General features: G+C 42.3%; 1 protein-coding gene and 1 pseudogene across 7 annotated transcripts in view; one reads left to right on the forward strand and one right to left on the reverse strand.

Annotated features, from left to right (window-relative positions):
* Nucleotides 1–321: 321 nt before the first annotated feature.
* The window catches only part of Atp13a3 (ATPase 13A3), an 88,604-nt gene continuing 66,232 nt past the window's right edge, over nucleotides 322–22,693 (reverse strand). For 5 of the 7 annotated variants that reach the window (XM_023704124.1, XM_023704121.1, XM_023704122.1 and 2 more), the window contains 4 exons: nucleotides 16,440–16,528; nucleotides 12,787–12,867; nucleotides 10,666–10,755; nucleotides 322–3,435 (listed from right to left, as the gene is read on the reverse strand). In XM_023704124.1, the coding sequence (XP_023559892.1) occupies nucleotides 3,211–3,435; nucleotides 10,666–10,755; nucleotides 12,787–12,867; nucleotides 16,440–16,528 (485 nt within the window). In that variant the 3' untranslated portion in view covers nucleotides 322–3,210. Of the gene's footprint in view, nucleotides 3,436–3,991; nucleotides 4,621–10,665; nucleotides 10,756–12,786; nucleotides 12,868–16,439; nucleotides 16,529–22,693 lie in introns of those variants that run through there. The other 2 variants (XM_023704127.1, XM_023704125.1) reach the window with 2 other exon arrangements.
* LOC111813460 lies at nucleotides 11,180–11,316 on the forward strand (annotated as a pseudogene).

Raw genomic sequence — 22,693 nt, forward strand, 5'->3', positions numbered from 1 at the left:
CGCCCCACAGCTCCAAGCCCCGTTCTCCGCTCACCACCCCCCAGGCCCTCCAGACATAGTAGCTCTGCGTCCCAGACGGGCCCGGGCCCATGGCAAACCACTATTCTCTCCTCAAAAAGCCTAAGTTTAAAAAGAAGAAATGAAGTATTAAGAAGGAAAATAAGGGCCAGGGAGATGGCTCAGTAGAAATAAGTGCTTGCCTGGCAAGCGCAAGGGCCTTAGTCCAATTCCTGGTTCCACTCTGCCACCCACAAAAATCAGGAAAATTTACAGAGGGCACTGTTCACCTAAATATCACATATACAAAGACACAGAAAAATATATGGAGACGTCACTTAGATTTTTACTTTAGTAGCTTTAATCAAAAAAGATTCCCTAAGATCATTTACAATGCTGAACGTACACTCATGAACGTGTGCCTTTGTGACGACAGGGTACCATTCTTGAGCAGCCATACAATTCTAAAAATATAATGATGCAGTATCGTTTTTAATAAAAAGTCACTTAAAAAGTCCAAGGTCTTAGGGAATTCACAAATCATAACAGGAAGTTAACTATCAATTTCATGTGCACATAATTATCAAATTTTAATAGATTAAAAATATGTAAATGCCCACAACTGTAAAAAAATTAACATCCTACTTTGTTAAAACTTCCCTATCCCCTCCCACCATAAATATACAAAAACTTATTTTCAGGTATGGCAAAGTCACATGCATGAAACATCAGAATGTCGTGTAACGCGTGGGCTCTGCTCGTCACCAGGCGTGGTGCGCCTGCTGCGCTGGAACAGACACATGGACGCAGCACCACCGCACTTCGGAAACCGCAGCGCTGCTATCATTTGGGCAGAGTTCCAATGGCAATGGTTCTGTTTAATGCAAGTGTGATTTGGAAAGCGTTAGAATTTAAGGATTATAAAAGGAATATAAAAAGCGCTTATTCTGTTGGCTTAGCCACGTTTATTCAAGCATCACTTGCGGCACAGCTTATCGCAGTCGGTGCTCTGAGACAGAAAACAGCACTATTCTTGGTGGTGGGGGACTCTAAACAACCCTGAGGGAGACACACATTAAAAATCTTGTTCTTTATTTTAAAAGTTAAAAAGTTACATATCATTATTTAACAATTACTTTCCTGGACATGTCTGTCCTTTAGGTGCATAAATAAAATTTATCAATCTTAATACATCAAAATAATATATGTACAGACTTTTAAATTCAGTTCTGTATACACTCAAATAATTTAAGGTGAAATTAAACCCAGAATTACTATTATGCAAAAGTGACGCACAGAGAGGACTCAGTCTGTCGATGGCACTGAGAACGCTGACACCTGGCTTCACAGACGTCCCTCAAATGACATTCTCAGCGGGGTGAACCCACCCCACCTACAGCTGCATGTCCATCTACCTCAACTGCATTCCTCTAAAATAATACAGCAGGCAAGCTGCAAAAGCCTCCCTGACTCTGGGTTACGAGCCTGCGTGTGCCAAGAGCAGCTCTTTATGATCGCACTCTTAAGGATGGCAAACACAATCTGATGACTATTTGGATTGTGAGCTGTTACTTAGTGATCACTTCAATTATATGCTTCAATATTTAAAGCAAATAATAAAATGTACAATTCCAGAAATCACTAAAGAACAGCACTTGAGCAATTTAAAATGAATACAGAAAACAAGAGAGTAAGTAACTATGGAAAACAGTGCGGAGTCACAGCTTGAGAGGTCTAAGATGCATAGCTTCATAGAATCATTCATGGAGAAATGGTTTTTATCATCTAATGTGTATTACATTACGCATTTTGATGGAAAGCTTGGATTGTATTTCCTAAGAATCATCCGTGGCAAGAGCAGGAAGGCTGAGCCCAGGCGTCACGTACACTTCTGCAGTCAGCCCACACCGCGCAGGTCTCTGCAGCACAAAGAATGAGGCATGTTCGGGTCCCCAAGTCTGGGCAATGTCTGGCTAAATGGTAAATTTGTCTTGAGAAAATGATCTGCTGGAGTGCAATGCACAAGCACAGGAGTAGTTAAGGAAGCGCATAAAGGTGTGTGTTAAATATTTTAGGGCCATTATACAGTAAGAACTGCCTGTGTTTATTCTAACTGTGGGCAGTGCAAAACTGCTGGAAACTTTGTAATGGCATTTTAAAAGCTACCCTTAGAATTAAACACTAATCAGGTAAAACAGAAAAGTGAAATATATTCTCTGTACTTCTTTTGCAAATGTCTTTTAATTTTATTTCCTGGAGGCTTTTTTCTCCCAGAAATTTGCCCTGGCCCTGTGCGCCTAACTAAACTGGCACGTTCAGACCTCTGGTGTCACCTGATGGCACAAAACAAACTCTTGCCCAGCACACACTGCTTTGGAAAAGAGCAGTCAAAGCCTCGTTACTGACAGGAGACTCATATACCAACCCTTAAGAAAAACTTTGTCAAGGTAAAATTCTAAATCAAAATTTACTCTCATCCTATGTCTTCAAATAATCAAAACTGGAGATTAAAAATAATACTAATCCTGAAGAAAAAACAGGAATGAGGCAGTATGAGAAAGGTAGTTCTACATCTAATGCCAAAAGAAATTATCTTTCTTTCCTAGTGAGTGTGGAAGGTTCCACAATGAAACTAAAGCACACCAGACTCCAACTGGGGATCACTGCAGAGGTAGGAGTGCGCCTGCTGATCACAGAATCAAAACACAGGCAGTTTGTACAGAAAACCAAAAACCATGATGGAAATAACCTGAGCTCTCTAAGCAACTCCACTGTACTCACTCCTGACTAGCGCTGAAGGGAGCTGGTGTGGACACACGGAAGGAAATCTTTGGAAGTAGTACTGGAATCAATGGAAACAGCCTTTCCACTTGTCTTCACCAGCAGCTAATCAACAACCCCCCCCCCTTTTTTTTAAATGAGTTTCACATTTAGATCTTCATAGAAGTATAATTTTTTTCTAGTAAGGGAGTTGTGAAAGTAACACAAGGGACCAGTCTCAAAACCCTTCATGCACCAAGCTGCCCTGGTATCCATACAAAGAGCATCACTGAGGGTAACAAAATTCCAGAAATTGTGTAATATTTAGGTTGGTGACTGAAGACAGGAGGTCTGAGAGGCAACAGCGAGGAGGCCAACACTTTTCTGAGAACTGACAGGATATGAAACAGCGTGCACTCTGACACACACGATCAGGAAGTCCCAAGCACCATATCAGTATGCCACCGAGCCTGGGTCACTTGCTATAGTGATGACCTGACACGATCCATTCCCCTTGGACAGAGCTTTGGCTTCCGTGGTTGTCTGGGGTTTCGGTGGCCACTCTGGGTCAACCAGCAGCTCCTGTGCCAGGTACATGTACTTTGCCTTTGGAGTCTTCTTCCGGCAGCGCAGGGACGCCCAGGAAAAGCAGCATTTCCCCCACCAATCCACTGACTCCTAAAAAAGTTAGACAGTTTTTTTTAAAAAAAAAAAAAAAAAAGGACCCCGGTTGATTAAAGGGATGTTCTGAACAGGTTCATCAATATATATGTTGGTACAGAAGAACAAGAAGAAATGACTCCTGAGCAGGATAAATAACTGAAAAAACATCCATGTAAAAAAGCCAGCTTTCAATTATTTAGGCACAGATCTTTTGAGATAGGGTCTCAATACACAATTCAGGCTGATCTTGGAACACATGGTGATCCTCCTGCCTCAGCCTCCTAAATGCTGGGATTATAGGTGTGCATCACTGGGCCTGGCTAGGAACTGATCATTTTTAAGATTAGATTATTTTTCTGGTCATATATGCACAACTACCCGGTAATTTATTGCATTTTATTTAGTTTTATGTACCTATTTTCTTGTGTACTGATAAAAATTTGTAAGTTGCATGTCTGGATTCTATAACAGAATAACAAATACATTAAGAGTAACTTGTATTTTAAAAATCATTTTAATGTTTAATTTGTAAATTCTTATTATTTATTTGGTATAGTAGCTCACTACACAGCTCAGATTTGTAGTAATCTTCCTGTCTCAGCCTCCTCAGCACTAAGATTACAGGTGTGCGTAACCATGGCCATTTCCGGGACCAGCAGTGCATGCGGTACCAGCGATGGCGCTCAGGACCTTGCGTTTGCCAGGCAGGTGCTTAGACTGCCGAGGTATCTCCCCAACTCCTTACTTTGTATATTCTTATGTTCCATCCCAAACTATCTTTTAGTACTATTGCTGTTTAATCCCAAAAGCTTCTTTTAAAACCACGTTCTCACAATAGAAAATGGTAGTTTCACTTTATGATGATGGCAATCCACACGCTGATGGTCCACAGGATGGAACATGTCAGTTACTGATTCTTAGAACTATTTTAAAAATCTATCACCACTGAAATCCTCCTCATCGATTCAGAAGTTACTAATGAACATGACCTGGTGTTCTTGATTCATGCCTAGAAACAGAAACTGAACAGAGGCTAGATGGTGTCTTCAGAGTTCCTCTCAGCAATGGAAAACCAACGCAGCGAACCCAGTAAGCACACCAAGATCCACAGCAGCAGCCACCTCTGAAGCGGTCAGGTCACCATCCCGCTGCTGCCTCTTCTGGTCCAGCCTACAGCTAGATCTCCTGTCAGCCCCACACCTGGAAGACACCACACATAACTGGTGTATGTGCTAGTGGGAGCACCTAAGCAGCATAACCCAGAGAGGCAAGCCTCTGTAATACACATTTGAAACATGCTGCTGAAAAGGTCCAAAGGGAATAGCAGAAATGCCTTTGGGGTGGGAGGACACTGAGCCCAAGGGCTCTGCAGTGACCTACCTGCTCAGCCTTTTTAAATTCTGAGACAAGGTCTTACTAAGTTGCCCACCCTGGGTTCACACCTAACAATCACTCTGCCTCACCTTTCAGAGTCCTGGAGTTTTAAGTGTGTACCACCACAACTGACTCCAAAATACTTTTAAATGAAGCTCTTAAAATAGTTTCCTAAATTCATGCCTATATTCTTTTTCTCATTTTATGGAAATGAGAACCAACTACCACCAACTATTCTTCTTCCACTGATGTCACTCAGAACATGACAGCTAACTGCAAAGGTCTCCCATCTAGTCTGTCACCAAAGCTCCCTGTGCTGCACACTACCAAGGGCTAACAGACCAAGCTGTGGTCTCAGGCAGCTGCACTGCATTCCCTCCAGAAGACACTTCATCTACCATTAGAAGGAGGACAGAGTTACTGCACTGTATTACTAGCCCCTTAAATTAACCCACAGGAAAACACTGCTGGGAGAGGCAAATGTCTCTGTACCCAGGTTTCCTGGGTGATCACACAGTAAACAAGTGACCTGCCCAATGCAGGGCATAGCAGGCTCAGGAACTGACTTACAGGCAGCTCACTACCCTAGGCTTACTTTGTTCAGAAGTGTTTCAATTCTTCAGTCCAACACAGAAAAGATCACTGTTCCTCAATTAATATGAAAGCTGTCATAGGTAGCAATGTTAAAGGCTCACAGCAATTGCTGACATTTAAAGAGAGAGAGAGAGAGAGAGAGAGAGAGAGAGAGAGAGAGAGAGAGAGAGAAACTGTAGGCCCTAACAGGCTTGTCTCCTGGTAAGCCTCTCAGGGTCAAGGGCAACAACACCTGAGAGGCTGAGGCAGATGCTGAGCCCAAGGCTAGTGGGATACAGACACACACAGCCCTGATGCAGGTCCCCACCTACACACAGTGAGGCCCAACAGTAAATTACAACTAATTTAACTGCAAACAGAATCACGACTCATCCATGTACTTTTTTCATTCAAGGGTATATTTAAAATTCCTCAGCTCCTTATTAAAACTAACGTACATTTAAATGAAATTAAATTTCATTTCATTTAAAATTTTAATGTAATTTGAATTTCATTTCATTTAAATTAAAACTTTAAGTCATAAGGAACACCAGAGATTTCCCAATTCCGCTTTAAATTAGAAACATTTTATCCTGTATCTTCATCCTCCCAAGTACCATACACAAAATATTACCTACAAGCACAGGTTACTTTACTCATACAAACATGCCACTCACGTCCTCAGAGGCACTGACGTCACAGGCAGAGAATCACAGAGTGACAGACATGCTGGGATGCGACATCACGGGGCGCTGAGGGGAGGCAAGCACTGTGCAATGCGGAGGCGATGTGGTAGAGGGCATGGAGTTTGGCACAAGCACAGGGGCTCCCCAAATTTCCAAGACCTAAGCCCCAGAACAGGAAACAAAGCAGGCATAACAACTGCACCGTTGAGACCATATTTATCCACCCAGAGCCAGGCATAGGGGTCCACACCTACAATCCCAGGTCTTCAGAGCCTGAGGCAGGAGGATCACTCCAAGTTCAAAGGCAGCCTGAACTCCAAAGAAATACTCTTGTCTATATATAAAAAACTTTAATGTCAGATGTGGTAGCACATTCCTATAATCCCAGCAGTTGGGGGCTGAGGCAAGAAGTTCTGTGGATTCAAGGCCAGCCTGGGCTATACAGTGAGTGAGATCCTATCTCAAAAAAAGATTTTTTTTTTTTTTTAATTACTCCCTCAAAGAGACTATCATCTCTCAACAGAGCCACCATAAAGAATTTCAGGACACTGTGACTCCAATTCTTGTGCTTCTCAAACCATTCTTAGGTGTTCGGGTTGGCAGTTCTTTTACAAAACTTTGTGGGTGACATTCAAAACAAAGCAGCCAGGTGTGGTGCCCAACTGCAGAGTTAGGTAAGGCAAGATCACTGCAAGTTCAAGACCAGCCTAGGCTACAAAGTACAATCAACGTCAGCCTGAACTGCGTAGTGAAACACTGTCTCTAAAAGACCAAAAATTGTTTTAAATTTTAAAAATTAAAAAAAAAAACAAACAACAAAAACAAAGTGATGCTTGAGTGAAAAACATGTTATGACGGAACTGTGGTTTTCCTAAGTCTCTTTCCCATTCTGATCCAATCAGAATTAGCAATCCATCTAAATAAGCTCAAAACTACAGGTAACACGTCAATTTATCAATTTTAAAAAAGTAAGCAGTTCTACAGGATCAAATTAAACAGCAGTACAAGCTAGCACTACATCTACTTCTATTTCTAGAGGCCAAGTACAACTGCTTTAAGTAGAGCAGACACACATCTCCTCAGAAGAGCAAACTGTAAGGGAACCCTAGAAGGTGTTTGGCTCAGGATTCTCATCCAGGTCAAGGGTGATTGAGGAATTTCTTTTTTTCCCAGAGCTGGGGATTGAACTCCGGCCCTTGCACTTGCCAGGCAAGTGCTTATTCTACTGAGCTATCTATCTCCCTGGACCTGACTGAGGAATTTGTGATGAATATCTCAACTTGAAATCACTGGTAAATTGGCAGCATTTGTTAGAGAATAGCTATTAATATCTAGGGTGCTAAAGAACATTACAGGAATCTATGGCTCCAAAATGGCTTAAGCTGCAATTATTTGCCAATGGTTTCCTTCATTTCATTCAATAGATAGTGAATGAGATTACTAGCAGCGTAAGAATCACTATGGGATCACCCAGCATGCACAATGTCTGCTGATCCTCAGTACATATAAAAAGTAAAAACCAAAATTCCCCCTATGAACCAAGTGAGCTATGTGAAGGCGGGGGGGGGGAAGAGAAATGTCATACCTACAATGCCCAGGAAAATGGGCTTTTAAAACACAGAGGCCTAGGGCTGGTGAGATGGCTCAGTGGTCTAAAGCACCTACTTAGAACAAGCTTAGCAAAGCACAGGGACCACGGTTCAATCCCCCAGCACCACATGCCAGCCAGCCTTGCCCCCTGGTGGGCTGAGCTGCCCACCCCCCACACACAAATTAAAAAAAAAAAAAAAAAAAAAAAAAAAAACCACAGAAGCCTATGCTACAGAAACATGACTACCTGGACTTGAATCACATCTAATACTGTTAACCCATCTGTAAGAACTGGTAACAAGTAAAGTTACCCACCCACCACAAAGCAGCTGGCAACAGTAACTACTGTTCATCCCTGTCCTGTTACTGGGCCATTTTTCTTTTCTTTCTTTGTTTTGTATTTTAGGACAGGGTCTCACTGCATAGATCAGACTCACAGTGATCCTGTTCACAGCCTCCTAGGTGCTGGGATTACAGGTACACGCCACCACGCCCAGTCTCAATCACCACCTCAGCTTGCCCTGGCACAGCAGGCAGACCAGGGGATCGAACTCCCAGCCCCTGCATCTGCCTAAGTATGGGCTTTAATCCACTGAGCTATTTGGCCAGCCCTTGGGCCATTCTGTTAGTCTCATCTCTGTGACTGCAAGCGAGGGATGGGAAGCATATGACACAAAGAGTGCCTCTCTTAAAATTTGAGATCCTGGCTTCAGTTCCAAGTTTGCCATTCATAAGATGCTTGAGGGTGGAAAGTGGGGTCAGTTCAGCTGGTTTCTCTTAAGTGGAGTCAGAAATTCCCTACACGTCTTAGAGGGCCCTAGAGGGGGACACAGTACTTTGAGGCTTGGCTCCCAATTCAACCATCAATCTAAAGCCTAGTTTGGGGTCTCTAGCCTCGTAACTTTTAACCTTAATTCACCATCTCTATCTGCATGGTAAGAGGAAAAGAAAGGGCTCTTCTTCCCAGGCACTAACACAGGAGCCAAGAGCTGCACTCTGTAAAGACTTTAAGGACTGTGTTGCACATGTGAAGGGGACCTAGGAGGGAAGGCTGAGGAGGGTCACAGCACAAGGAGTCCTGAGTACTCACACTCCCTTGCTTTCCAGTCCACCTTAAAGCAGGGCTCACCAACCTCAGCACCACAGACATGGGGGCTGCGTCCTGTGAGGAGGCGACGGCCTGTGCACTCAAGGATCACCCCGCAGCAGCTCTCTGACCTGTAGCATTCAACCTGCCTACAGCAGCCTCCTTCCTTCACTGTTACCATCAATGATGTCCCCTGACGCTGTCAAGTATTCCCTGGAGGATAGTCACACAGCTCTGCATGATTTACTTAACGGACCCGTAAAGGATCACACACACAGACATGCTGAAGTGGCAAATGACCACAGAGTCCCTATGCAAAGCTGCTCTAAGAACTCTCATTCTAAAGCCAGTAATCTAAAATGCTTTCTTAATCACGACCACAAAAGTGGAAGGCTAAAATTTTTCCTATTTACTGGTTCTCAGATTGGTAGTTGGATATTTCCTTGAAGAAAACTTTTTTCCCTAGGCCTGTACCTTGCCACTGCAAAATTCCTTCACACAGTACTGGAGATAAGACCCGAAGTGAGACCTCTGAAATAAGTGTAAAGGCATCAAAATTAGAAACAACTGGTGTAGTGGAACATGCCTATAACACCAGCATTCAGGAGGCTGAGGCAGAAAGATCTTGCAAGTTCAAGACCAGCCTGGGCTCCAAAGTGAGCTCAAGGCCAGCCTGAACTGCACAGTGAGACCTTGACTCAAAAAACAAAAAACAAAACAAAACAAAACAAAACAACCCCCACTAAACCAAAAGCAGAAACACAGGCCCAGAGGAAGAAGTGGTTAAAGCCCTGAATACCTAATGCAGCTCTCAACAAGAAAAAGAACCACAGCTGACTACCAGATTCAACTACCCTTCTCCTCAAACCCATTACTACTTATCAAACACTATTAAAAAACACAGAGGACCTCCTAGGGTGCTATCCTCTAAACCACACCGGGACAGTGAGCCTGCTTTATCACCTAAATGAAGCTCAGACGTTGCCACTTGGGTAAAAAATGACTAAAATGAAATGAGTGAGCCACTGAGAAACACCTCAAGTCCCCTTGAACTCTGTGCACTTCCCTATGGCTCGGGTAAAGGAAAGGCACCTAGCTCCCCTACAGCAAACAGAGGGTCAGGTAGAGGGGAGGGCTCCCTAGGAGGCGCTCTCCACAGCTGCTGCACAGGACCCTGATGCAGCACTGTCAAAATCAATTAGTGCTCTTTCTCACAGCTGCCCTCCAGCTCCTGATGCTCCGAAAGGGGTTTCATTCATGTGTTTCTTTTTACCCAGAGAGCTGGTGAACACTTTCAAATAGCAGGTAAAGACCAGGGAGATAGCTCAGTGGCATATAAGTGTCTGCCTGGCAAGCACAAGGTCCTGAGTTCAATCCCTAGTAGCAAAAAAAAAAAAAAAAGAGAGAGAGAGAGAGAGATACTCAAACAGCAGGTGATTTACCTGACCCCAAAAATCCTAGCCATGTCTACCTGAAATAAATGTACCACTTCACAAATGTAAAAGAGACACAGACACTGGGGGAAGCCAAAAATTAAGGCATATCAGAAACGCTTCCTTAAAAGTTTGACCTTTGGATTTTAATCCAAGAAGAAAATAGTTTCAGTTTCAAAACTTTCTATGTACAACTACCGCTTACCTCTATGAGACTCATGAAAACCAGAACAGCACATAAAGCAGATGGGATGGAGAACACACTCTCACCTTTGCAGACCACACTTCCACACAGCTTTAGAGCTGGGATGGAAAGAATTATGGAAGGGTGGGAGTCCAGAAAAGCTCTAACACATACTTGCCATGAGCTTTCTAAGACTCCACAGAGAAGGAAAATGAGGGCACGGGGAAAGGCTGCAGCAGCACACGGATACCCTAGCACGCAGGGAGCACAGCTGAGAGCGAGGACGTGTGAAGACGAAGGCAGGCGCTTACTCCCGACCTGTGGCGGCGGTGTGGTGCTGAAGCGACACTCTCCTTGTCTGTCTCGATTGAACACAACCTTCCAAAGGACCATGTCAAGGAAGAAGCTCTGAGAGACAGTCCAGTGAGGTAAGAATTAAAAATGACCAAGCCACTCTTTTTTAACATGCACATTTAAAAATCACTCATATAACTGAGGCATCATTAGTCAAGAACATGGTTTGGTTTCCACATACAAAACTTCAGTTCATAACACCATTTTCATCTATCACAAATACAAATCACTTAAATTTTGATAAAGTGGGACTGCTATCTTATACAAAATATGAATTTTCTATACTTCTTAATGCTCCAATTCAAGCAATATTTGAAGCTTTTTTGTTAACAAGGAATTACTTTCATTGAATATCTAATATTAATCACCAACATAAATGATTTTTTTAATGTGCAAGAACAGTAACGTTTAAATGAAAGATAAGTTTTTTTTTATAGAAAGAAGAATGTTTTAGAATGATTTAAGATGTGCTTCCTATAGGGTGTGCTCAGAGTAGGTGGTGTGAAGAATGGCTTCTCTGTTTACAACACACCTAACAGGAATTTAGGGTCACTGTGACAAGGGGCACAAAACTACAAAGCTTGTGACTTCCCTTTGAGCAAATGTCCCACACATGTATTTCATACACTTCCACATGGCTTCTGGACAGTACCAATGGGACAAGGCTCTATGGCATTTAGTGAAGGAGGTGGACGTTTTGAGCATGTCCACTGTATCCATGGGTGATCTACTTATAGTCCTAGAAGACTGAATTTCTATTTTCTTTTTCTTTTTGTATTTAGAACATACAAAAAAAGTGTAGGGCATACAGGGTCTCACTGTGTCGATCAGACTTGTAGTGATCCTCCTGTTTCAGCCTCCCAAGTGCTGGGATTACAGGCGCGTGCCACCACACCCAGTCTTAAGCATTGCCTCAGCTGGCCCCCAAGGGTGGGGCCGGGGATTGAACTCCAGGCCCCTGCATCTGCCTAAGCAGGCACTTTAATCTGCTGAGCTATTTGGCCAGCACTTCTATTTTCAATAAATTTTAAAAAAAGAAAAAGAAAAGATGTGCTTTCTAGCATCAGTCACAGAAAAAAACATATTTCACTGGCAAACTTCAAAAAGGCTACTCCAAAAAGCCATGCTACCTGCCATTTCTCAAGTCTGAGTACCAAGGCATCTTTCTACTAGGTGAACTGAAAGTAAGCAGATTCCTCAACTGAGAACCACTATCACTAAAGTATCTGTATTTCTCCACAAATTACCTTAATTTTAATTCAAAAGCCTACGCTGTTAAACTACTAACTTAAAAACCAGCATGTATTAGTAAGCAGTCAATGAGAGCTTGCTAGCTCCTTTTAGAGAAGCTGGCCCAAATGAAGGAAGCCTAACAGGAGTAAACAGGTGATGGACCAAGACAACAAGAGCAGAGGAGACTCCTGCAGGTCACTCAAAAGGAAACACCAAGCTCCAGAGGCCAACACTGAAGCTGGAGAAGCCACTAACACTCAGCACTTTACGCTTCCAATACAGCCCTGCTGTCTGTCAGTCGGTGGTGGTAAACTATGGCATACACGCATGCTACAGCAGGCGTGGAGTGGCTTCTGTGCCAGCAGGCAAGTCAAATGGCCCCACTGCAGTGCTGGTACTTCATGACAGATAAGTGGGTTTGGGGTTGCACTTTGGGCACTTGGTCTCTAAAACATTTGCCATCACTGCCCTGCCTGTTTTGTTGCCTACAGTTCCTGGCAGAAGTGGCCCGTTCCACTTCCTTCCTCAAATGGGACATTTTATCCAACCTCACAGCAGACAACAGCAGAGGCCACTGCTCTCCCAGCCCCTGGGAGTGGGGTGCTGCCGGCCCACCATGCTCATCTGCTGCTGCCTTCGCTCACATACGCTCTTCACTGCTTACTGAGCACAGTGCTCTTCCCATGATTACCTGCGGAGCACAGGAGAAGCCAGAGAAGGTGCAGTGCCTGTTGTGAGGGGACACTGAGACTCTGGGTTCTGTCCCATCGCCTACTTGCTTCCCTACTTTCCACAATGCCACCCAGGACCCCGAGCCAACAAGGCAGCTGTGCAGCTGTCAGCAGTGCTTACCTCCACCATGACAGATACAAAGGCATTGAGGAGGACAATGAGCAGCATGGTTATGCGCCACTCATACGGGACACACACGAGCTGCAAGACAAGAAAGGTTCAAGTTGGGTACACAGGTAACCACAGCTTCTACAATTAGTAAATTCCTATTGTTTACCAAATCTCTACATACACTACTACTTAACCCTCAACATTATAGGTATAAGTTATACTTGTTTAAATGACGTAAGGTTAAAAAACAATTAGGTGGCTGACCTCAGGACCCAACTCTATCCCTAGACTCAACAGCCCACAAGACCCTAGATCACCAGCCCTGACAAGGTAAACATAAAAACCCATGGCTCAATCCTGAGGCAGGGACTAATCTAATACAGAAGTACTGATCAAACCTCTCATTACTGCAAAGACAAATTCACAAAAATACACAATTTAAGAGCTGTAATTTAAATTTCACTATGGCATTTGATTAATTTCTAAGGCCTAAGAAATAAAGAGATAGATCCCATCCTTTGCATCAGCATGCACTCATCCCTGAGCAGCCAGGCTGCCCCGCAGGATGCCACGGCCTGCAGCTAACACACTGGGAAAGAACTGAGGTTCTGGCACGGTGGGCATGAGTGCTGGAGACCACTATGACCAGCCAGGCAGAGGCCACAGGAGGACGCTAGTCCTGGTGAGGGATGAGAGGACCTAATAGCTGGCTGGCTACAAGAAAAGGAAAATGACAAGGACAGATGAACAGGGTAAGACTGTGCTGGGTGCACAGATGGAGATCTTCAGTCTACAGATGGCAGCTAAGGGTGGAGCAAGGGCAGCAGTGAGATCACCTGAAGTGCAGAACGAAGAGGGAGAAGGCACGAAAGATGAGGAACACCATCATGTGAGGAGCGGGCGGAGGGAATGGAATACAAAGGAGGCCACAAATAAAGAGTTACACAGAAAGGAAGGGTCAGAAGAGGAGGAAGCATCAGAGAATTTAAGAGAACACTCCCCTGTGGCAGTGTGGTTAAATGGTGCAGTACTGTGGGGAAGTCAAGGAACATTAGGGAAAACCATGTTTAAGGACACAAACCCACTGGACTTTCAGGCTAACACAGTGCTTGTAAACATGAAGACTCTAAACATCCTCTCTGTGGTTTCAACATGGCAACAAAATACACAATGAAACCCAATCCCTACATGGGAGGGGACCTACACAGGCCAGAAGGCGCAGCCCTCACCAAGGGACTAGGGGTTGGGGAGGAACCCTGAGGCTGGGCGGCAAGATCAGCTCATCCCTCACCAGGTGACCACCACAGCCAGAGGGCCCTTGTGTGTTTCCCTGCTCCATGACAAACTCTGTTCTCTGCACATTACTGAGGTATCTTGTTATAGCATCAATCTAACACACTTTGATCAATTCCATTTCTCAATTTACTTAACCTGTAATATAAATTTGTACTGAAGTGTGCAAAATTTGCAGCACAGCATTTTTTATAATAGTAAACACTAGAAACATCTAAATATCAAAATTGGATGACTAATACACACTGGGAAAATCTGCACCACAGAATATTCATTCCATAAAGTTCAGGTGTCTTTTTTTTTGACACAAGGTTTCACTGTGATGCCCTAGCTGGCCTTAAACCTCAAGTTCAAGCAACCCTGCCTCAACCTGCTGAGCAGCAGGGACTTAACACCTACCTCATACAACTTTAGTACCTACACCAGTCAGGGAACACAAAAGAGAGGAAAACGAAGTCTGATCTTACACATGCACTTAGGGCAAAACCACAGCATTTCAAATCCAGAGAGCTAAGAAGGGTACATCATGATCAACCTGGCATGATGATCAAACTGGGTTTATTCTAGGAATACAAAGTTAACAACTGAGCATGAGCTGAATGTCATTCACCACTCTGCTGAGAGAAAACCTGTGTGGCTGTCACAGTTAAACAGAAATGTCTGCCAAACACTTGAGGGCTTGATCCCCAATTCAGCAGAGCCCGGGAGGGATGACTGCTATAAGGATCTAATATCCTGTGGGTTAACCCATTGATGAGATCACCCTTGAATGGACTGCTGGGAAGTGAGACAGAACTGGAGGGAGGTGGGCACTGTGTCTCCTCCAGGTTCTTCTTCTCAGCTTCCTGGCTACCAGGAGGCGAGCAGCTCAGCTCTGCTCTGCCAGGCCCTTCTACCACATTGTTCCCACTTGGGAACTGGTAACCATGCACTGCAACCTCTGAAACCATAGCTAAAATAAATTTTCTCTCCTTTAAGTTGTTTTCGTCACAGTAAGGGAAAGCTGTTGTAGTGCGCTGTGGGGCACTGTCCCAGCTATGTCAGAGTGCAGGTGAGAGGAGAATTCAAGGCCAGCCTGGACAACCATGACACCTCAAAAAAAAACCCAAAAAACCAAAAAAACAAACCCTAAATCCATGTGTTAACAGCACTAGGGAAGGAAGTCTATGGCTTACTTAACCTGACAAACTACACCCTGGAAACACATACCTAAATACATAGTTCATATAGAACAAGACAAGACAGCACTATCATTACAACCAATGTACTAAGATGAAAGATATAAGGAGTGTGAAATGTCAAGAATGAGGAGTTTCAGGGCTGAGAATATAGCTCAGTGGTACAAGTGCCTGACTAGCAAGGGCAAGGTCCTGAGTTTTCCAGTAAAGGGGGAAAAAAAAAAAATGAAGAGTTTAAAATTTATATAAATAGCAAATGCTAGAGAATCTAAAATGTGGGCTGGGGAAGGTAGTTCAGTGGTCTGAGTGCCTTCCTGGAAAATGCAAGGTCCCATGATCCCTGGTACTGCATGCCATGTCAGCCCAGAACGGTGATGCCTGCCTATAATCCCAGCACTGGGAAGTCTGAGCCGGAAGGATCACTACGAGTCTGAACTGTGCAGCAAGATCCTATACCAAATAAATAAATAAATATTGTGAGAATAAAGTGTGACAAAGCTCTCATATAGAAGTTCAATATCGAAAGCAACTGCACTGAATATACTAACAGCAAAGAATTAGAAAATGTCCTTTTAAGTAGATAGTACTGATCAGGGGAACAAAACTAATACTCCAGGAACAGATCTGACAAAAAAGAGCAAAAATCTTCCTGGAGAAAATTATCAAGTTAATTGAAAGATATGCAAGAAAATCTGAAAAAACATATTTGTTCATAGAAAGGGAAACTAATCAAATCACCCACAAATTTACTGATAATCTCAATGTAGTTCTAACTAATTCCCAGAATGCTCTACCTGGTATATGACAAGCTAACCTTACATGTAAGAGAAAAAGTCCAAGAACAGCCGAAGAGCCCACACTAAAAAAATCAATGCAAGTTGAGGACAGGGGCTCTGCACAGACTTGTGTCAAGTATAAATGTGCTCTGCATTTGTGTTAAAGTATCCCTCAGTCACTCCACTGTACCTTAGAAAAGGGAAAAGAGAACCAAGAGAAATGGAGGCAGCTCCCTTTTCTCCCCAGTGACAAAATGGGGCAGAGTATGATCCCTAGTACCAAAGCCCAGACTCATGAAGCTGCTTAAAATTCATGTACCACTGGAGTGTCCCCTTCTGTCACTGTCACACTGTTGTCACCCAGTGACTATCATCAACCTGGAGACAAGTAATAAATGATGTGTGTCAGCCTTACCTCAAGAACCTTGTCAACAAAGGCAATTGGATGCAACATGATGAATAATACGAAAAGGTACAAAATAATCACAGATACAACAAAAAAATCTGGAAAAGAAAATAAAACAATTAAATTAGAAGTTCCTGTAAAGAAATGTGAACCAGTAACAAGTGGTCTACTATCATTTCTGAACCGAGTTTTGGATACCTCTATCAACACCTAAGACATGTACAGTTGTTTCCTACAGTGTAAGATCTTGGGCCAGGTCCCAGAGACTCATGTAAATGGAGAGGCTACAGTTATTTGAATCCCATTAACTTGAAAATATTTCAGAAAATACTTAGCACTTTACAAATAAAATCTAGACCTTTCATGTAAATATACTTCTAGGGACAATCGAGCCACTAAGTAATTTACAAATAAGAAACTACAATGTGTAGCAAAATGAGATCACCATTTAAAGCACATATTTAATTAAAATCACTGTTAAAAATGCTGAGCAACACTTATTTTTAGTATTAATATTTAGTATTAGTATGTCAAAATCCTAAATAAAGGCAGTCTAAGTTGAATTTATGTGTATCGCTGGCTAAGTAAATTCCATTTTTTGATTAACCTACTCCATAATATTTCCACAGAAAATAGCATAGGAGGGGGCTGGTGAGATGGCTCAGTGGTCTGAAGCACCTACTTAGAACAAGCTTAGCAAAGCACAGGGACCGTGGTTCAATCCCCCAGCACCACATGCAGCCAGACCCGCCCCCTGGTGGGCTGAGCTGGCCACACACACACACACACACACACACACACACACACACATTAATTAAATAATTAAAAAAGAAAACAGCATACGACGTTGATCTGTTTGTAAAATGTAGGCTACCCATTCTGCTAAGCATATATAACCAAAGAGATTTGGAATAATAAAAGCCATCCTTGTATTTAACTTATTAGTTTGTATCATCTATTAAATGTATAAAAGTCTTAACTTTTAGCTTACAATTGCAGTGGAACCCGAGACACTTCTCTGTTTTAACATGTGTACATGTTCATTATATTTCATTCATTTATTGCGGAAATTTTTTTTTTTTTTTTAATTTTAAGGAAGAACCTACACCTACAGGGTGTTTAAAGATATATGCATATTTTTGTGTAATAACCCATGAAAGATTTGTACATTTCCCAATTATACTATAGTCCAAAACACGTCTTTTTTCTTTAATGTGGTATTACCAGTTGCTACGTGAGGTCAGCTTCTAATGGAAACTTACAAAGACTGTAACAAGCCAAAACCTTACCACGAAACCTATCTTCCCTCCCTTCCTTCCTTCCTTCCATCCACCCATTCATCTACTGTCGTTTTGAGACAAGAGTATTGCTATGCAGTTCAGGCTGGCTGTGAGCTCACTCTGAAGCCCAGGCCAGGGTAAAGAAGTGAATGCTCTTTCTACTGACTATGAAGGAAATCTCACTGCTATTATTATTATTTTTTAGGTGTGTGTGTGTGTGTGTGTGTGTGTGTGTGTGTGTGCTCGTGCGCGCAGGGTCTCACTACACAGCTTGGACTCCTAGTGATCCTCCTGACTTCTGCCTCCCTAGTGCTGGGATTACAGGAGTGTGCCACCATACCCAGTCTTCATCACCAGCTCAGAGGGCAGGGCCAGTGCGGCATGCAGTGCCAGGAATTGAACCCTGGCCCCTGCACTTACCTAAGCAAGCACTTAGTCTGCTGAGCTGTATCGTCAGCTCTTCTCACTGATATTATGATGAGTCTCAGTGCTCTTTTAGATTTGAGAGTCATTTGTAAATATAAGCTTTATTGTGTTAGTTTAAAACTGCAGGTACTATATTTTGGTCCAAGAAACTGTAGAGCTGTAGGCTATAGTAGCCATATATTCTGCACAACCCTCAACAGAAAATGCAATATCCTATTCTATAAATTTAAGAGTTACACATAAATTAGTTACTTAAAAGTTATTGCCAGTTAAAGAAAAAATGTTTTGCTGGGGAGATAGCTCAGCAGCATAAGCACCAGCCTGGCAAACACAAGGCCCTGAGTTCAATCTCTGGTACCACAAAACAAAAAATAAATTAAATAATAATAAAATAAAGTTTATCAAAAAAAAAAAAAGAAAAAAAAGTGTTTAGGAAGTGCTGGTTCCAAGTATACAAATGAAAAACAATGTGAGAACGGACTAGAAATATGTTAAAACAAATGACAGAGAGACATGAAGGAAAAAAAAAAAAAAAAAAAGACAAAACCACACTCCTGAAGTTTCTAAATCTTACTACATTTTTACAACTGTAGCAAATTTAGAATGTGGCTCCTAAAAAATGTACATTATCAGAAAGTGACTCAGGCTCCAGCACTCCTTGCATTTACATAAAGAGCATCTCTCAAATGTTCCTATTTCTCTCCCTGAGCCAGGAAATATATAACTGAATCTCTGCTTAGCCTAGAGAGGAAGACACTAACTCAAAAAGGCACTAGATGACAGGAAACGTGGGTAATAGATTTATAAAGCCACACAAAATGTTAGGAATCACTAAGGACGTTAGCCAAGACTGAAAATACCAAGCCTTCTGTGATTGAGACTGGGCATGGTGGCATGTGCCTGTAATCCCAGCGCTTGGGAGGCTAAAAACAGGAGAATCACTATGAGTCTGATCTATGTAGTGAGACCCTATAGACACTGTCCTAGATTTATTTTTTAAAAAAGTCAAACTTCCAAAACTGATATATAAATTAAACATGATCTCAATTAAAATACCTCTATGATTAGTCATAGAACAAGAGAAAACAATTCTAAAATTCATATGGAATCAGAGAGATTTGGAAAAAAAGACATCCTTGTATTTAACCTATTAGTTTGTATCATTTTTTAAATGTATAAAAGTCTTTTTAGCTTACAATTGCAATGGAACCCAAGCTACTTCTCAGTTTTAACATGTATACATGTTTATTATATTTAATCCATTTATTGTGATTTTATTTTATTTTAGGGAAGGGTCTACAGGGTATTTAGGGTCTCACTACTAGATCGGACTCATAGTGATCTACCTGTTTACAGCCTCCCAAGAGCTGGGATTACAAGTACAGGCACACACAACCATGCCCAGTCTCAACTGCTGACTCAGCGTACCCTAGGGGCGGGGTCGGCACAGCAGGCCTGGGGATCAAACCTGCTTGCAGGCACTTTAATCCACTGAGCTATTTGGCTGGCCCTTTGTGGAATTTTATTTTTCAAATTTTTTTTTTGTTTCTAAAATAAAGAATTGTTATTTTCTGTATTAAAAAAAAAAGAAAATACTAGGCCTTTTTCATGATACCAGGGACTGAACTTAGGACCTTGCACTTGCCAGGCAGGTGCTTATGCCCCTGAGCTATCTCCCCGACCTCAGGCATTTCGGTTCAGCGGAGTCTGAGTATCTGGTAAATGTTCTCAGCATCTGACTTCTAGCACTGCTGGTGACCACACAGTGGTCCTGCTAAGTTTTCCCATGAAGACCATTTCCAAATCAAACCATGTGCTGGCAACAAGCAGCAGCCACAGAGGGAGGATGCCCCTAGTTAAAGACTTAGATTGCACTTTGGACTGACATATACAAAGCTAAGTGAACCAAACAAGTTATTCAGAGTCTAATTATTGCACTTACTAAAGGGGGATAAGAGGATTCTACAGAAAACAGAAACTTAACTACTCAAAATTGCAGTTATATGCCAATTCCAAGTTACTAAGCATCCCCCACCTTATGGCTATGTGAATTTGTGGTTACAGATGTGAGATATTCCCAATGGAATGTGGCATCAAAATAAGGCACTATCACGGATTTCTTTCATGTTGCAGTTGGTGATTCCCGTATATCTTTAAATAAAGTAAACACACATATGCTATTGTTCCTTCCTAGGGCTAGGACCAAAGATGTCAAGATCTTCCCTCACTCAGCACTCAGGTGCTGGTCTCCAAGAGGCTAATTTATTTTGCAAGGCATCTAGGGTTCTGAAGGCTCCCAAGGTAGGCCCCAAACTGGATACACACTGGCAGTGCAGTAAGAATGCCTCTATAGACAGAAAAGGAGGTTGCATTTAACAAGCAGTAAACTGTAGTGATGAAATAAGACACTGTAGCAAAAGTTGAAGTTAAACCTAAGAAATCACATGTAGTTCAAAGAAAATGTAAGAATTTACTAAGTGTGTACCATTATGATCCTTAATTCAAAACATAATTCTATCAAATAGATTATGTAAAGTTGAAAATGAAGAGTGACTTAAACATTTTTAAGACTCAGATTACAGTTAAGTAACCAATTTAAAACATTCCTGTTGGGAACTTTCACTGTTACAATGGCTCAGACCTCGAATTACGCATTCATAGGTGCGAGTGCTCCCACAAGTAGCCCTTGTGTCTGTGGGCATCATCAGCTGTGCTGCTGTGAGCTCACGGTACAGCGCGACAGTGCACAGCAGTGCAGAGCTGGTCAGAGCTCAGACGGAGCGAAGCTGGAGGGAAAGAGGTTGGAGATGCGGGTGGGGCTAGGAGGCGCAAAGCAGTGCGCGATGCACATCCGGGTCAGAGATCGGGGAGGCTCACTTTGTCAGACTTAAAGATGCGTCTAATTTATGAATGTTCCTCTGGCATGGAAGACATTTCTAAGTCAGGGACTTAATTTACTGTCTTTAAAAATCATAATCTTCGGGGGCCAGCCCCCTAGCTCAGTTCTTCTCAGTGGAGTAAGCACTGCCCTGGCAAGCGCAAGGGCCTGAGTTCAATCCCTGGTTCCATAAAAATCGTAATCATGTGGTGGTGCTTGCCTGCAACCCCGGCAAAATGTTGATGTTTTCTTCTATAATTTTTTTTTTTCCTGCTGTGCATGGTGGCATATGCCCATAATCGCAATACTCAGAAGGCTGAGGAAGAAGGATCAGTATGAGTTCGAGACCAGTTTGGGCTACAAAGTAATATGAAGGCCAACCTTAGCTGCATATCAAGATACTGTCTCAAAAAGACAAAAATAAATAAAATAATAAAAATCATAATCACAAAATAAATTTAATTTGTCACACCACTTAAGTACAGAAAAGAACCATATTAGGTTCTAGCAAGTAATTGCTCCAATGAACTCTAAAGAGAATGCACTTCAATGACAGAACAAGAGACAAGAAAAGATCGTTCACAAAACACATATGATCAACTGCACTACTTCCTATCTAGTTTTCAGCAGGCAGGTTCCATGACAGGATGCATCATCCACTTGTGATACATGTCTTTCACAAGAAATGCACATGCTGCTGCTGCTGACAGTAAAGACAATCATATTGTGATTACATGTCTACCACAAGGTAATTTTTAGTGACTTAAAAATTTAGTATACAGGCTAGAGAGACAGCACCTGCCTGGCAAGCACAAAGTCCCTAGCTTGACCATCAGTACCGAAGAAAACAAACACACATACACACTTTTTTGATCAACATGAAAGTTGATCATTTATTCAAGTCACACAGAAATTAATGCCAATATGACATTTCTTAAGCATTTAATATTTTTGAAATTTTCCTAATCATATAAAGGATGTACTTTAAAAAGCACAATGTTTAGGGGCTGGGGAGATGGCTCAGTGGAATAAGCACTTCCCTGGCAAGCACAAGGGCCTGAGTTCAATCCCTATTTCCAAAGGGGGGGAGGGGGAGCACAACATACAGATCGAGACCAGGCGTGGTGGTGCACACTTGTAATCCCAGCACCGGGGAAGCTGAAAACAGGAAGATCACTATGAGTCCCAGCTGCATAGTGAGACCTATACCAAATACATTTTTAAAAAAGAAAAGAAAAAAGCACAAGGTCTTGAGTTCAAGTCCCAGTACAAAATAAACAACAAAAAAGTAACCTTTTTTTTAATAAGTAAAGATAAATATATATATAAAATAAGTAAAGATAGGCCCGGGAAAGACAGCAGTGTAAGCAGCTGCCTGACAAGCTCAAGATCCTGAGTTCGATCCCCAGTACCAAAAAGTAAAGATAGGTCAGATTTGCTTAGATTTCTATAGCTCAAGTTTTCTGGTGGGGCTGTTATCTTCCTTACAAAGCTACCTGTGTACCAATTTTCTCATTTAAAAACAAAAAAAAAGAAAAAACACTTTTCTTTCATAGACATATTTAGCTCTTGGACATTTTCAGTATTTCTGTGAAATTTAAAAACAGTAGACTCAGGCCTGGGACCTAGGTCAGCAGTACAGTGCCTGCAGAAGGTCAAGGCAAGCACAAGGCCATGAG

This window comes from Octodon degus, unplaced genomic scaffold (assembly GCF_000260255.1).
Source record: "Octodon degus isolate 3935 unplaced genomic scaffold, OctDeg1.0 scaffold00189, whole genome shotgun sequence".
Lineage (NCBI taxonomy): Eukaryota > Metazoa > Chordata > Mammalia > Rodentia > Octodontidae > Octodon > Octodon degus.